The 16,398-nt window shown below is 40.3% G+C and overlaps 1 protein-coding gene across 1 annotated transcript in view; it reads right to left on the reverse strand.

Moving 5' to 3' along the window:
- The window catches only part of LOC124284103, a 156,665-nt gene that overhangs the window by 80,563 nt on the left and 59,704 nt on the right, over positions 1–16,398 (reverse strand). The window contains exons 4-13 of the mRNA XM_046720161.1: positions 12,504–12,631; positions 11,124–11,228; positions 9,932–10,156; positions 8,741–8,874; positions 7,985–8,183; positions 6,438–6,598; positions 5,028–5,226; positions 3,138–3,313; positions 1,245–1,404; positions 550–720 (exon numbers count right to left, since the gene is read on the reverse strand). Of these exons, the coding sequence (XP_046576117.1) occupies positions 550–720; positions 1,245–1,404; positions 3,138–3,313; positions 5,028–5,226; positions 6,438–6,598; positions 7,985–8,183; positions 8,741–8,874; positions 9,932–10,156; positions 11,124–11,228; positions 12,504–12,631 (1,658 nt within the window). The remainder of the gene's footprint in view (positions 1–549; positions 721–1,244; positions 1,405–3,137; positions 3,314–5,027; positions 5,227–6,437; positions 6,599–7,984; positions 8,184–8,740; positions 8,875–9,931; positions 10,157–11,123; positions 11,229–12,503; positions 12,632–16,398) is intronic.

The raw sequence follows: 16,398 nt of genomic DNA on the forward strand, positions 1-16,398 counted from the left end.
CTGACATGCCATGGTTTAACTGAAGTAAATCTTAAAATGACAATTAAGCGAGTTCTCTCTTCACAACCTTTGTTTATGTGAGGTCTAAATATTTAAATTGGTCAGGACTTCACAATAGAGTTTAATCTGATAGATACGTTTGAACTCAGATCTACTTTCTGTTCTGCCCCACAACGAAGAACACATGTGGTCTCACTTAAGACAAGTGAGTTTGTTCAAAATTGTCTCTGTTCACCCAGCAGAAAATGGGTACCCGGTGGGATACATCATATGACTATTAACCTTGTAGCGTCTCACAGACAGCTTGGGTTATCCGGGATAATAATGTCCACCATGTTGTATGCGGTTAGAGCATGTCCCTGCGGTGCGGAGTTCAGTGCTATTTTAGTGTCCATATTTTTATTACTTTCTGGAGGAGCAGATCAAGAATGTTGAAAAAGGGGTGCATGTTATACCTAAGTCACACAGTGACTTGACTGCCAGTACAGTTAAGGTTTCTGTTGAGAAGGGGGCTGCAACCTACATCCCCATCTGAACCCCCTTACTTACCTATACATACAGGTAGTTTTTCTGGCCGCCAAAGGCCCTCCATATCACAGATAACAGTAGCAGCCCCCTCACGAAGGAAGCCCAGATCACAGAAGTAGCTGACGACGGTGCTGTAGGCCGTCTCGGTTGTGTTGATGTTCAATGGACTGGACACATCCAGAGCAGGGCAGTCTGAGCAAAACATTAACATCTTGTAAAAAATAATAGCAGAGTCATGCAAGGACAATTAAAAATGAATAAGTCAATTTTCTGTTTGTTGATTCTCCTTGAAAGTTTTGTCAACCATATTCTCTTCCACTCCAATTTTAAGTTCACCATTGTAATATGCAGAATTGCCTTTCTGTATGATGCAGAATTGCTTTTCTGTGTGATGCAGAAATGCCTTTCTGTATGATGCAGAACTGCCTTTCTGTATGATGCAGAACTGCCTTTCTGTATGATGCAGAACTGCCTTCTGTATGATGCAGAACTGCCTTTCTGTATGATGCAGAACTGCCTTTCTGTATGATGCAGAATTGCCTTTCTGTATGATGCAGCATTGCTTTTCTGAATGATACAGAATTGCCTTTCTGTATGATGCAGAACTGCCTTTCTGTATGATGCAGAATTGCCTTTCTGTATGATGCAGAATTGCCTTTCTGTATGATGCAGAACAACCTTTCTCTATGATGCAGACAGTATCTTATAACACTTACCATACGAAATGGCTGCAGTCCATCCAGGTCGTGAGATTCGTTCATCAGTGGTAAAGCGCACAAAAAACTCTCCCACGTCAGTCCGTGATGGCCCCGGTGATATTCTCCCTGAGTGTATGCTTGCATGTGACCCTGTGACTTCCTGACTAGTGTTATACACCTGACAACAAAACGTATATGTAAACATACTTGAGTCAGGTCATTGTACCGCTACTTTGGTTTGTTTTAATTTTGTTTCATGTCTCATTCATCAATATTCCAGCTATGTGACAGCAAACCAGTGATTGATATTGCGATGTTTCACATCATTAGACCATGCCGTCAGCCAATCACTGAGTCTGATGCTCTGATCCACATGGTTGTCGATGCTTGTATTTGTTTTGTTTGTTTGTTGTTTAATGCCAAACTCAGCAATAGACCAACTATATGGCGGTGGTCTGTAAATAATCAAGTCTGGACCAGATAATCCAGAGTTCAGTAGCATGAGCATTGATCTATGCAATATGACGTGTGACATGTATCAAGCAAGTCAGCAGACCTGACCACCTGATGCTGTTAGTCATCTTACGACAAGCATGGGTTGCTGAAGACTGATTCTAACCCCAAATCTTCACTGGTCTAGATGCTTATGACAAGCATAGGTTGCTGGGCCCCTAGTCTAACACTGAAATCTAGGGGTGACTATTGAGGGGGAAACAACTATTGCGATAGCGATAGTCTATTGCGACCAACTATTGCAACACTATTGCAATTTCTTTTCTCCTAGAATTGTCTCTTTTGAGGTCATTTCCCAAATGAATGTATAGTTTATATAAAAATAAAAACAAGCTGAAGTAGTTTCAGTCTCTTTAAATAACTGACAAGAAACTTGAAACCCAGATTAAGTTTGTTAAGAAGTAACAGGGGCAGATAACTCTAAGTAAAAGTGAACGAATCTGGTACTTCCTCTTTTTGCGCTCACAGAGCATTTATCAACGGAAGTCAATTACTAAACTATCGATAGTCTCACATACTATCGATGCATCAATAGTTTTTCATTTCCACCACTGATTAATTGCTATCGGAGACTCAACAATTGCAATCCATCGATAGTTTGATTCATCATTACAACCCTACTGAAATCCCACTGATGTAATACTGTAATACTGGGTCATTACAAATATGAAAGCATTCTGCCCTAAATAGTGTCAACATATAAAACTTTTATAACAGCTCTTTAATGCTACATTTCATGAAGAGTAGGGGCGGTGGGGTAGCCTAGTGGTTAAAGCGTTGGCTCGTCACGCCGAAGACCCAGGTTCGAATCCCCACATGGGTACAATGTGTGAAGCCCATTTCTGGTGTCCCCGCCGTGATATTGCTGGAATATTGCTAAAAGCGGCGTAAAACCAAACTCAGTCAGTCAGTCATGAAGAGTAGCCTCCCATTGTAGGACAAGTACCCGTTGACATGATTCCAGTCTAAGGCATCTCATTTTGCTTAGAAGAGTTCCATTCCTCAGTCACACAAGGATCTGCTGATCATGTGATCATGGGTTTGAATCCCAGAGTCACCTTGAGTATGATCTTTGCTTTGTGGTACCATAGCCATGCATGAGATTCTCATCTTCTTTAAGGGCGGTGCGGTTCAGTGGTTCAAGCGTCCGCTCATCACACCGAAGACCCGGGTTTGATTCCCCACATGGGTACAATGTGTGAAGCCCATTTCTGGTGTCCCCTGCCGTGATATTACTGGAATATTGCTAAAAGCGGCGTAAAACCATACTCACTCACTCATCTTCTTTAAATATTAAGCTGATGTGCCATGTCTTCAGTGAAACACTGTGCACAGGAGCATTAAATAAATTCACTCACTCACTCAGTTTGTTTGAGCTTACATGGTTACAATACTTACAAACACTTGATCGATACTGGTCTCAGTATCAAAGTTGGCTTGAAATATGAGCGACAGTTCTCTCTGCTGGGGATCTAAGAGACGCCAAGAACAACTGATGTCATTTGGGTAGTTACTGACGCCGTACCCAGGAGATTCAATTTTTGCATGTCCCGACCGGATTGTTACATCACATCCTGAAACAGTTGCCATGGAGACTGAATAATATAGTTGACTGCAATATCAAATGGATATTCAATTTATTAGTTTGTCATGCATGTGATATGAAATTTGAAGTGAAATACCCTTGCACAGTAAAATATTTTTAGCCATTGGGTATTACTAACATGTTATCATTCATGTTAATATAAATAGTCTACTTTGCAGATCTAATACATTAAACTATGGTTTTAACAAACTCGAAGTGACCAGTAATTTTAACCATCTAACTGTAGTATGCATAGGCATTTAGACCTGTGAAGATCCGGGTTAGAATTGATCTTCAGTAACCCATGCTTGTCATAAGAAGCCCCTAACGGGATCGGGTGGTCAGACTCACTGACTTGGTTGACACATGTCATCGTATCCCAATTGCGCAGACCGATGCTCATGCTGTTGATCACTGGATTGTCTTGTCCAGATTCAATTATTTACAGACCGCTGCCATGTAGCTTGAATATTGCTGAATGCAGCATTAAACAACACTCACTCACGCATTTCAATTAAAATATACAGCAAGTCCTCGTGACAGATAAGCATGTTTGTTATAAATTAACTTTACTGCACATTCAACTCTTCTGGGTCCTGTCCATTGTTTTTTTTAGACAGATGAGAGGACTATTGTAAATATTTCTGCATGTGTGCTGTTCAGGTAACTTATTTGCATATGTTTGTGTGCTCTGTCAAGCGAGTCACATATCACTTAACCTCATAACAGAGATGCCTGTGTTAGCTACAATGAGCTAGATGTTGCACAGATATGCACTATTCGCTGCAGAAGACATAATGTAGGTATGATGCTGGCAGTCAGTCAGTTAGAAAACACCTTTTTAGTCGTACATGTATGTAAGTTGAAAAAGTAACAATGGGTAAAGCACAGAGTTGCTGTACAATTGGGTTGTTGAATTTCTTCACATGTACTTGTATGCAAGCTACTCAAAATTAATTGGTTTATTGTGATGCATATTATGCATAGATCCCTATCTGAAAACACGACTAGATCGAACTCATTCTACGGTTAAAGTGCCACATTGTCATACTTTGGCATCCTTTGGGCATATTAAAGGATGTTCAGATTAGGCTAAAATGTTTTTAAGGCTGATTTTTTTAGCCAGGTTTTTAGGGATGAATTTTCTAATATGTGAAAATTTAAATAGTCATTGCAGATGATACTTGCTGAAAGGTTTGATCATCTTTACCAATGCATTAAGCCATGTAATTAAACCACCAACCAGTGACTGATTTGAGCACCAAGGGATGATCATAGTACCTTGACTACCATAAGTTGTTTGTTTGTTTATTGTCTAACGCCACACTCAATATTCCAGCTATATGGCAGTGGTCTGTAAATAATCCAATTTGGACCAGACAATCCAGTGATCAACAGCATTAGCATCGATCTATGCAGATACAATGACATGTGTCAACCAAGTCAGCGAGTCTGACCACCCGATCCCGTTAGTCACCTCTTACGACAAACATGGGTTGGTGAACACAAATTCAAGCCCGGATCTTCATGGCTGCTTCCATAAGTGTGAGAGTTATGGGTATATCACAGTGGAGAAAGTCTCACAGACTGTTTTAGAATATATGCTGCACTATTTAGTCATTCATTCATATTGCTGCAATATAAAGTTTTTCACTCACTAACTGATGTATCCACTCATCACTCAGTCACTCACTAACACATACCGCTGCTGTAGGTGGCATTGAAGCCACGGAGGACGTAGGCAAAGTCGGTCTTCATCCTCACAAACAGACTCTGACCACTGGACATGATGATCTTTGGCAAGCTGTCACCGGTGAATCTTTCAAACAGCCCATCGTCTTCACCGGATCCATCTCGGACCTCCACCCAGTCGTACGGACTCTCCAACTCGAAGTCCTCAAACTGGTAAAGGAAACCACACAAGTCACAATGTGATCATTTAAACATCTCAGAATTGTTTGACATTACAATACCATATCTGTTTGAGGTAAAGGTGATATGGTCATTTGAAGGCTTACAACTAGCTATGAAGAGTTGCATACCTTGGCTATGCCAGGATCTGCCGAGTCATAAGGGTCTTTCATACCACATGCATACTGGCCAAGACAAACCAGCCTTATCATTCCACTATATGTGATCTACACTTGAAAAACTACAAATCTGTTGTGATAAAGTACAAAAACTGTTGTGATAAAGTACAAATCTGTTGTGATAAAGTACAAATCTGTTGTGATAAAGTACAAATCTGTTGTGATAAAGTACAAAACTGTTGTGATAAAGTACAAATCTGTTGTGATAAAGTACAAATCTGTTGTGATAAAGTACAAAACTGTTGTGATAAAGTACAAATCTGTTGTGATAAAGTACAAATCTGTTGTGATAAAGTACAAATCTGTTGTGATAAAGTACAAAACTGTTGTGATAAGTACACATCTGTTGTGATAAAGTACAAATCTGTTGTGATAAAGTACAAATCTGTTGTGATAAAGTACAAAACTGTTGTGATAAAGTACAAATCTGTTGTGATAAAGTACAAATCTGTTGTGATAAAGTACAAATCTGTTGTGATAAAGTACAAAACTGTTGTGATAAGTACAACATCTGTTGTGATAAAGTACAAATCTGTTGTGATAAAGTACAAAACTGTTGTGATAAAGTACAAATCTGTTGTGATAAAGTACAAAACTGTTGTGATAAAGTACAAATCTGTTGTCAAAAAACAAATCCACTGTTGCATATATTATCATTATCTGAATAGGTAAACACTTTACTGCTTGTTTACTTGAAGTTTCCTGAACCCTAATGTTCCAGTTTCATCATGGATGAAACACTGTTATTAGAAATGTCAAGTCGAACTTTTCTGGTTTCTTCACATTTGAGGGGCGGTGGGGTAGTCTAATGGTTAAAGCGTTGGCTCGTCAAGCCGAAGACCCGGGTTTGATTCCCATCATGGGTTCAATATGTGAAGCCCATTTCTGGTGTCCCCTCACGATTATTGCTGGAATATTGCTGGAATATTGCTAAAAGCGGCGTAAAACCCAACTCACTCACTCACTCTTCACAGTTGATTGTGTTAGGAAGAGGTTGTGGTGTTATTTTGGACTGTGACATACCTGTAGTGTGACAATATCTCCTGAGTTTTCTGCTCTGATTGTCCAGTCACACACAATACTCTCAGGGTAATTGTTTGGGTATTGTGGTGAGGTGAACCAGTTCTCCGGACGTCTAGCAGTCAGCATCCCTCCACAGGAATCTTGGGGCCCACTGAATGTTACTGTCAACAAAATAAGAAAACATGAACATTGTTTTGTTTGTTTGTTGTTTAACGCTGCACTCAGCAATATTACAACAATATGGCGGTGGTATGTAAATAATTAAGTCTGGACCAGACAATCCAGTGATCAACAGCATGAGCATGGACCTATGCAACTGGGATATGATGACATGTGTCAACCAAGTCAGCAAGTCTGACCATCCAATCCCGTTATTCGCCTCTTATGACAAGCAGGGGCTACTGAAGACCAATTCTAACCCAGATCTTCATGACTCTGTAATGATTTACTGGCAAACAAGGCTAAGCTGTGGACCGACCTGACAACTGACCCGTGTTAGCATGATGACATATATCAACAAGGTCAGCGAGCCTGACCAACCAATCCTGTTTTTTTACCTCTTAAAACAAGCATGGGTTCCTGAAGACCAATTCTAACCCAGATCTTCACAGCTCTACACATTTTGGTATACGATGGCATATATCAACCAAGTCAGTGAGCCTGACCACCTGATTCCGTTTTTCACTAGCATGGATTACTGAAGACCAATTCCAACTGGTGTCTTCACCATTTTTATCCAATTACAGTGGAAGCCCTCTAAAACAGCATTCATTGGGACTGACAAAAAATGCCACTATAGAGGGCATGCCGGTTTAGAGAACTTTTCCCTTTTCAACCTGAGAATGATCTTCCGTTTGCCGTAAAATACGACTAAACAACGTGGCATAATAGGGCCAGAAATGAGCCTGTTTTTACTGTAAACAGTCAAAAACGAGTCATGCATCAGTATGTTAATTTGGTCAAATTTACTGTTTTCATTCACACAACAATTAATTTATAATACAAGTGACATGTGTCATTCACCAATTTACCTCGCCTACTTAGGCCTAATCCTTATCCATACTTCTTTTATCAGACAACATCAATGAGCTTAATGCTGATGGTAATCCACTGTGTTGTTAATACACGTTCAGCCAATCAGCCAATCAACAGGAGAGCAGAGATATCGGATGCCGGTTTGGAGAGCGTTAATTACTGTACAAACAGTCAATTGGGCAGTCTTTGTTGTGCCGAAATACGGAATAGACTGACGCCGGATTAGAGGGTGTGTAAATTATCATAAATTAACTAGCTTCTGCTGGGATCAAATTCTAGTGCCAATATTGAGAGCATGCTGGATTGGAGGGCTGCCGGTTTAGAGGGCTTCCACTGTAACAAATACTTAACAGGAATATGTGTATGCAACCTCTACTGACGAGTAATTTGGGTTCAACCTGTCTTTGAACAGAAGTTCAGTTTTATCATGGTGTGTGTGTTTATGTTGAATAGTTGGTTGCACACCCTGGTCTAAAAACTACAGACAAGCTAAATGAGCAATTGATTTTTACCTGCATTCCATGTTGCGTTAAAGCCATATTTTTCTTTGGAATGATCTGATTTGAATTTGACAAGAAGAAAGTTTCCTGAGGCCAGGGGCACGGCTGGTCTCTTGTTCCCGGTGTATTTCCCCAGCTGGCGTGACGTGTCATCAGCACCGTCATACACCGTCACGCTGTCATATTTGGACTCAACATCAAAGTTGACAAACTGAAATAATCAAGGCAATTTCATTCAACTGTTGACCGCAATTTGAATATATCATTGTAATTACATACATACATTGGCAGACTAATTACATACATACATTGGCAGACTAATTACATACATATATTGGCAGACTCTTATAGTGGGTGGCATTAATTGGCAAGGACTGGTCGGCAAGGACTGGTCGGCTCAAACCAGCTGAAGTCTGGATTTATCCTCAGTGGGCTAGCACTAGTAAAAGCAGCCTCAGTCTGGGATAGTACAATACACCGCATCCACACATACGCGATTTTACGCCATCATATGAGCCAAATATTCTCAAGCATGACGTAAAACCCAATTTAACCTCACCTCACCTCACCTCACCTCACCTCACCTCATAGTGGGTTGATAAATAGTCCTCTCACTCGCTCACTCACTCACTCAGGTTTAGACAGACTTGAGTGCAGAGTCAAGGGTTTGCAAGCAGGGTAATATTCTCAATTTTCTAATACGTGATTTATAGACAGAAGATTTCTTTCAGGGTCTGTATGGACGCTCAGCCTGGACAAAACACTGACCTCTAACTGGACCTTGGTACCCACTGCTGTATTGATCCTCCACACACAGTCTGTGTGTTTCGGGTATTTCTTTGGGAAGTTGGTGGTATGGAATGTTCCACTTGCTCCAGACAGCTCTCCTCCACACCGCCGACCTACAGACACAGATATCTGCATTACCACACATTAGGCCACATATTTCATATGACGGTACTGCAAATGTGATGCTTTGGAAAATACTACTGCTTGTTGAATTGTGATTTGATGTACAGGATATAGAAAGGCTGACAACATTGGGGTGCAGAAGGTGAAGTAATTGTAAAAACTTTGTTTGTTTGCTTGTTTATTGTTGAACACCGCACTCAGCAATATTCCAGCTATATGGCGGTGGACTGTAAATAATTGAGTCTGGACCAGACAATCCAGTGATCAACAGCATGAGCATCGGCCTATGCAACTGGGATATGATGACATGTGTCAACCAAATCAGCAAGTCTGACCATCCAATCCCGTTACTCGCCTCTTATGACAAGCAGGTGCTGCTGAAGACCAATTCTAACTCTGTAATGATTTACTGGCAAACAAGGATAAGCTGTGCACCGACCTGACAATTGACCTGTGTTAGCATGTATGAGTGCCACCCACTGGTGCTTGCCATTGTTAGTGAAGGGGCCCCAGGTTGTCTCGCGATCAAGTGCAGTGCGACTTGCTACACCGATGTGAGAGTCTTATGAGCAAGGCATGTGCAGCTACGCACGGAATCAATTTCATCGTCATTTAATGCACGTGCACTAGACTACATCTGGCCCCGATTTCTCGAAACAAACTTAAGTCTGAGTTTTGACTTAAGTTAGAGTTTTTACTCAAATTTGAGAAAAGGCAGGAAAATGCATTTCCCAGAAAGAACTGAAATCGATATTAAACTCAAACATAGTAGGCAATTTGAGTTTAGTGGATAGATTACTTAAGTTGTTTGGACTTTTTAATTTTAAAATGCAGTTGAGTTAAAAATTCAGTTGTTTCAAAATTGTCAAACTCAGTGCGAAATTTGAGTAAAAACTTAAGTTTGTTTCGAGAAATCAGGGCCCGCTCTACCTTTCACAAACCAAATGGGTTTGTTCATTGCTGTGCACTGCCTACTTCTTGTAAACGCGTTTTCTGTGCCTGTCCAACTTATCCTTGTTTGCCAGTAATGATGAACTGAACACTTACCATTGTCACAATCCCACTCATCGGACCCGTCCTGGCAGTCCTGCTGTCCATCACACTTGCAGTATTTACAGTAGCACTTCTTGCCGTCAGCACACCGGTAGCTGTGCTTGTTACATGCTTTCACTTCACACACAAATGGCTTCTTTTTCTCACAACCTCGCAGACTCCAGCGGAACTCTCCATACTTGGAGGACAGGAGGTCGACGTCTGTGCACTTGCTGGATCCTGAAACATCGGTAATTCCAGTGTGTCAGTAAAGATTTGTAAGTAATTGTGTCAATACTAGACATTTTGTCAATACTAGATAGTGTGTCAGTCTCAGATAATATGCCAGTACCAGGCACACTATGTTAGCTTCACTAGTGAGGTGAAGATGGAGTGAAGTGGAGAGTGAGGAGTGAGTGAGTGAGTGAGTGTGGTGAGTGAGTGAGGAGTGAGTGAGTGAGTGAGTGAGTGAGTGGAGTGAGAGGAGTGAGGAGGAGTGGTGAGTGAGTGAGTGAGTGAGTGAGTGAGTGAGTGTCACAGCAGCTGTTAGATGAAATCTCTAATTATCTGTCACATTTACATTTTCAGATCCAAGATAATTGTATTGGCACTGACAAACCTAGACACATAATCAAGACGAAACTGGGATTTAAACTCGTTTCATTTGCCTCTGCCATGCATAAGGGATGCAACTCTGTCAGCTATGTTCGAACTAATGTGTCGCTATATTGACCTAGTCCACTGAGATACTATAGACAGCATACTGACTCTGAGCCAACCTTTGTTTTATCCCTTAATGCCAAATGTCTGGCAAGGTTATAAAAAGTACCATCTCTGAGAATAAAATAATGAGCTTTTACTCTTTTTATGTAAAAACTGAGGCAAACATTTTGTGTTTTATTTTGAGGTTGCCCCCCAAAATCTTTAGAGTCTGACCATGCAAAATTACATTAGGTAAATAAGGCATTTTGAAGCGTACTTAGAACCCATTTACCTGATACCTAATTTGTCTGGTTCTGTAAGCAAGACGATACCCGACCCCATGATGGAACCCAGGGGTCTAATCAAGTTATCAGGCCAGCCTCTTTTGAAGGGCCTCATCTCTCATCTTCAGTTGCTAATTACACAAGAAATTCAGGATGATAAGCAAGGATGGGGATGAGGTTATTTCTGCGGAGCTTGACATACATCTACTTGCTGAACGTACCATGTTTGTACTGAACTGGATTCCCCTCTGACCAGAAGCCTTGTTGTTCAGCAGTCGTCTCGCCATCAGACCATGAATAGCTGCCATTGGCTGCCCGCTGGAACCCTGGGTAATATAATCTCAAACGGTCATTATAATTCATGAAGGCTTATTATGTATTGTTCAAACATAACTATGGCTTTTAAGATAGTTAAAACAATTCTTGCTTTTGGGTTGAAAATGTAAAACCTCAAGCATGACGAAAAGACTGAGGGTTGAACCTTCAGTATTTACATTACCCACTAACGAGAAGAAGGATTATTTTAACTAATAAACTGTCTACAAATAACAGTGAGAATTAAATCCATCAAGATGCCCTATACTGAAGCAATAGTCGTGTTATGGAACAAATTTAATGATAACATGTGAGTGAGTCAGTGAGTTTCTCATTACGTTGCTTTTAACAATATTTCAACAATACCACAGCAGGGGACACCAGAAATGGACTTCACACATTGTACCCACAAGGGGAATCAAACCCGGGTGTCATAGAAAAGTTTCTGCCATATTTTACTTTGTAGCAGGAAAAATGCTTTGTGGAATCAAGTATTAGACTCATAAATTGACAGACTCAGGTAAACATCTGTTACATACAGCATAGGACACCAAGAATGAGCTTCTCACATTAAACCCATGAAGAGAAACAAACCTGGATCTAGCCCATGGCAAGTAACAGCTTGACCTGCTCAACTATGTACATGCCCCTGATAGTAAGATATACAACTTCAGAGAGTGAGTGAGTTTAGTTTTACACCGCTTTGAGCAATATTCCAGCAATGTCACAGCGGGGGACCAGAAATGGGCTTCACACATTGTACGCATGTGGGGAATCGAACCCGGGTCTTCAGGGTGGTGAGAGAACAACCACTAGGCTACCCCACCGCCCCATATTCAACTTCAACATCCTGAGGTGAGGTGAAATTGGGTTTAACGTCGTGCTTGAGAATATTTCGCTCATATGACGACGTGCATGCGTGTGTAGGTGTATGTGCGGCTGCTTGTACTAGCCCAGACTTAAGCTGGTATTATAGTGCTAGCTCACTGAGATACCATGCTGCAGTGAAGCATGAATACCCCACTCAGACACATTACACTGACTCCGAGCCGACCAGATCTTGTCGTACCCATTAATGCCGAGTGCCAGGCAGGGACCAACAAGTACCATATTTTAACGTCTTTTGGTATGACGTGGTCGGGGATCCAACCCGCAACCTTCCGCTCTCCGGGCGGACGCTCTAACCACTACACCACGGAGGCGGTCCTCAACATCCTGAGGTAACAAGACAGTGAAAAATGTACAGAGCTTCATAGCATGTAATGTAGCATATATGTCTTCATTACCTATCCATGTGTATTGAGCGGCAGCCTCACTTATCTTCACAGAGTTGCCCTTGAGGAGGTCCTTAATTATTTTGTTGATTCCTTTGTTCTTGTTGAAGCCTTTAATCTTCACAAGACTTCCTCCATAACTGGAAACAGAAGATAAGAATTGACAGCTTCAAATTTTCCTGATTAAAATAAATCCATGCCCTGTTTGTTATGCATGTGTTCCTGATTTGTACGAACGCATGTTGATTAAATTAGACGGCGAGATAGAAGGACTTGTTGTACAGGGTGCCATTGTACAAAACGATCTAAGCTCTAAGGTGACAGTAACTCCCATACCTTAACATGGACTTAAGGTAGCCTTAGCTCTAAGGTTGTTTTGTACAACGGCAGCCAGGAACAGTTTCTTTCTTCTTAGGATGATTCTGTTAGAGTGCTGGCCCCTGTTTCCCAAAGCTCTTGCAAGCCTAAGATCTCGTAACTTTCCCTGTAGCATTCGTACCTCCTATACTGTAACATAGTACGTCAGAATGCTACGAGAAAAGTTACGAGATCTTAGGCTTACGAGAGCTTGAGTGAAACAGGGCTCTGGTTAGGGCTGTGTATTGGCAAAAAAATTGTATTGCAATATATTGCGATTCTGGTACTCAATCCCGATATGTATTGCGATATATTGGGAGCCTAAGTGTTTGACAGTGAGTGGCATCTATTGTACATACAGAGCCTATTTTCAACACACTCAATCCATAAAAATAAACTTAATGGTTGTGATAATAGAAATTTCGAATTTCGATTTGATTTTGAGGGATTGCATTTTCTTATTTATAAAATGTATTGTATGTAAAGTATGCTGTTTGGTCAATTAATTCCAATGGAAACCTTCAGTGTGAATGAAAGTCTGTGTAGATGTTAAATTAAACCATAGAGATAATCACAAAACTTCAAATATACTTTATTACCCAATATACCAGTTCTGAGAAAAACATTGCAATACATATGGTTTGAAAGGGGTATTGCGATATTCCGGTATGCTGGTAATCCCAGGCATTTCTAGTACTGGTGGTTAGAGAACAATCAGCAAGTTAAAAAGTGATGTGAACTGAAAATCAAGATTATTGCATTTATGAAGTGATGTGGATAACTCATAAAAATTAAAACACTAAAAACATGTGAATGAGTGAGTGAGAGGGTGAGTAAGTGAGTGAGGTTTTACGCCGCTTTTAGCAATATTCCTGCAATATCATGGTGGGGGACACCAGAAATGGGCTTCACACATATTGTAATCATGTGGGGACTTGAACCTGAATCTTTGGTGTGCATGTACGTAGAGTGTGGCCGTTTGTGAAATTTAGATTTGAATCATATATGAGCCATCCATGCCTCTTTGAAATAGTATAACATAGTAAAGTTAAATATTTTTTAACAAAAATAAGACATTTGTTTTTGTGTTTTTTGAGACCTGTATATAGAAAAATATCACAAACAAAATCATAATAAAAAGAGTTTCCATTACCACATTCTGTATTCTTAGGTTATATATTCAACAAGGCATTCTTAAAATAAAATTGAGTTTCAGCAACTGCATGTTCAATAACACCATCAAATCAGAAAACATAAAGTTTGTTATGTCCCAGTATCTACAATAGCCACTGTGTCGGTGTCACAATGCAAGGACGTCATTGTAGCGACTAAGAGGTCAGTAAGGTTAAAGTTGTCATTCTCATTAACAATAGCCTGGATTAAGTGTACCAACATCACAGAGCTTTCAGAGATGCTATGACTATATACACATACATAATGGGGGTCAGACATGCAGTCATGAAGGCAGTCCGAGACTGTTCCTAACACTACACTACTGGTGACTAATGTGATCTGACGTAGTGCTTTGCTCATACAAATTACTGTGGTAATAAAATTTTAACTATTTCATATAAAGATGGGAAAGCTGCAATAACTTGGTGCGCCTTGTGGCAGCAAGAGTTGTATGATCCCCAGGGAGCTGAGATTGATAATAAGATGTGCTGTTGAGATTGACATCCAATGATTGAGGGGAAAAATACCAGCGCCTTGAGCATGCACTAGTGCATGGATATGTGAGCTATATGAATATCCAAACACAAGATTTCACCTTGTTACTAGAAACAAAATTACTGTTGCCACACTAAGATCTTATTAGGAACCACAAGATGACTATATATAATGCCAAAGTGGAGTACAAAATCTTGAGTCTAGCCCACTAGCGCTATCATGAATGATCAACTTTTATTTACCATCCCCAGGACCAATCTCAAATCCTTCGGCCAGAGATCATTCTCATTCTGTGCTCCTTCTCTCTGGAACTGTCTTCCTTTTGATATCAAAACCTCCCCATCTTTAGCTGTCTTCAAGTCCAAACTTAAAACCCATCTCTTCTCTAAGTACTATCCTTAATACCTGTGCTTTGAGCAACCGCAACGGATGGAAAATAGCGCAATATAAATGCACTTATTATTATTATTATTATCATTATGAAACTGCTCCTGACTACCTCAATGAGTTGGCGACCAAACATGTTCCACTAAGAGCCTTACGATCAGCTGATCAACATCTATTGGTCATCCCAAGATGTAAACTAAAAGCCTTTGGTTTCCATTCTTTTAGCTATGGAGCTCCAACACTATGGAACCAGCTGCCACTCGAACTCAGACTAACAACATCCGTTGATTCCTTCAAATGTGCCTCAAAAACATTCCTCTTCAGAAGACCCGTGAAGATCCGGGGTAGAATAGGTCTTCAGCAACCCATGCTTGCCACAAAGGCGACTATGCTTGTCGTAAGAGGCGACTTAACGGGATCGGGTGGTCAGACTCGCTGACTTGGTTGACACATGTCATCGGTTCCCAATTGCGCAGACCGATGCTCATGCTGTTGATCACTGGATTGTCTGGTCCAGACTCGATTATTTACAGACCGCCGCCATATAGATGTAATATTGATGAGTGCAGCGTAAAACTAAACTCACTCACACACTCACCTCTACTACAGTGATTAACAAACATATCGTCAAAAGTTTCAACCCTTTTATGTACAAATGTTTTATGTCTTGTAGCACTCCAATCACCTTTATATGTAGCGCTTTTGAGTATACACTTTTGTATGGAATCCAGTGTGTTATAAATACACATATTATTATTATTAAGATGTCACCCTGTCAATTTGACCCAAAATTACTGTTGCCACACTAAGATCTTAAACTGACCCACAAGATGTCACCTTGGTAATTTGACACAAAATTACTGTTGCCACACTAAGATCTTAAACTGACCCACAAGATGTCACTTTGGTAATTTGACACAAAATTACTGTTGCCACACTAAGATCTTAAACTGACCCACAGGATGTCACCTTGGTAATTTGACACAAAATTACTGTTGCCACACTAAGATCATAAACTGATCCACAGGATGTCACCATGATAATTTGACACAAAATTAAAAAGAGATTTTTGCAACAGACACAAATAACACTGTGATTTAAACACTTTAGAAAAATATCACCATGTTAAAAAGACCGACATCAATAAGTTGATTTAAATTTGAACTTTTAGGTCATGTTTTTTTTGTAAATGACTGTAATGTCTGTTTTCTGTGACATCAGTCTGCAATAGACTGGCACTGAAACTGTCTCTGTGGTGTGGGTTAAGGTGGTTGGAGATCCAAGGTTCAAGTTGCATATACCTTAACATTTATAGTTTTAAGGTGCAAGGTGGTAGTCAGCTTGTCTGGCCTGACAACACCCATGTATGTCCTAATTAATGTATCCGGGTACCCTGGTATCACTGATCACCTGGCATATTATCTCAGTAATAAATACCTAGACATGTACATACTGTAATAACTGTAAAATAGGAATGTAAAAATACCGTACCATC

Source organism: Haliotis rubra, unplaced genomic scaffold (genome assembly GCF_003918875.1).
Source record: "Haliotis rubra isolate DU_JTF1 unplaced genomic scaffold, ASM391887v1 Scf33, whole genome shotgun sequence".
Classification (NCBI taxonomy): Eukaryota; Metazoa; Mollusca; class Gastropoda; order Lepetellida; family Haliotidae; genus Haliotis; species Haliotis rubra.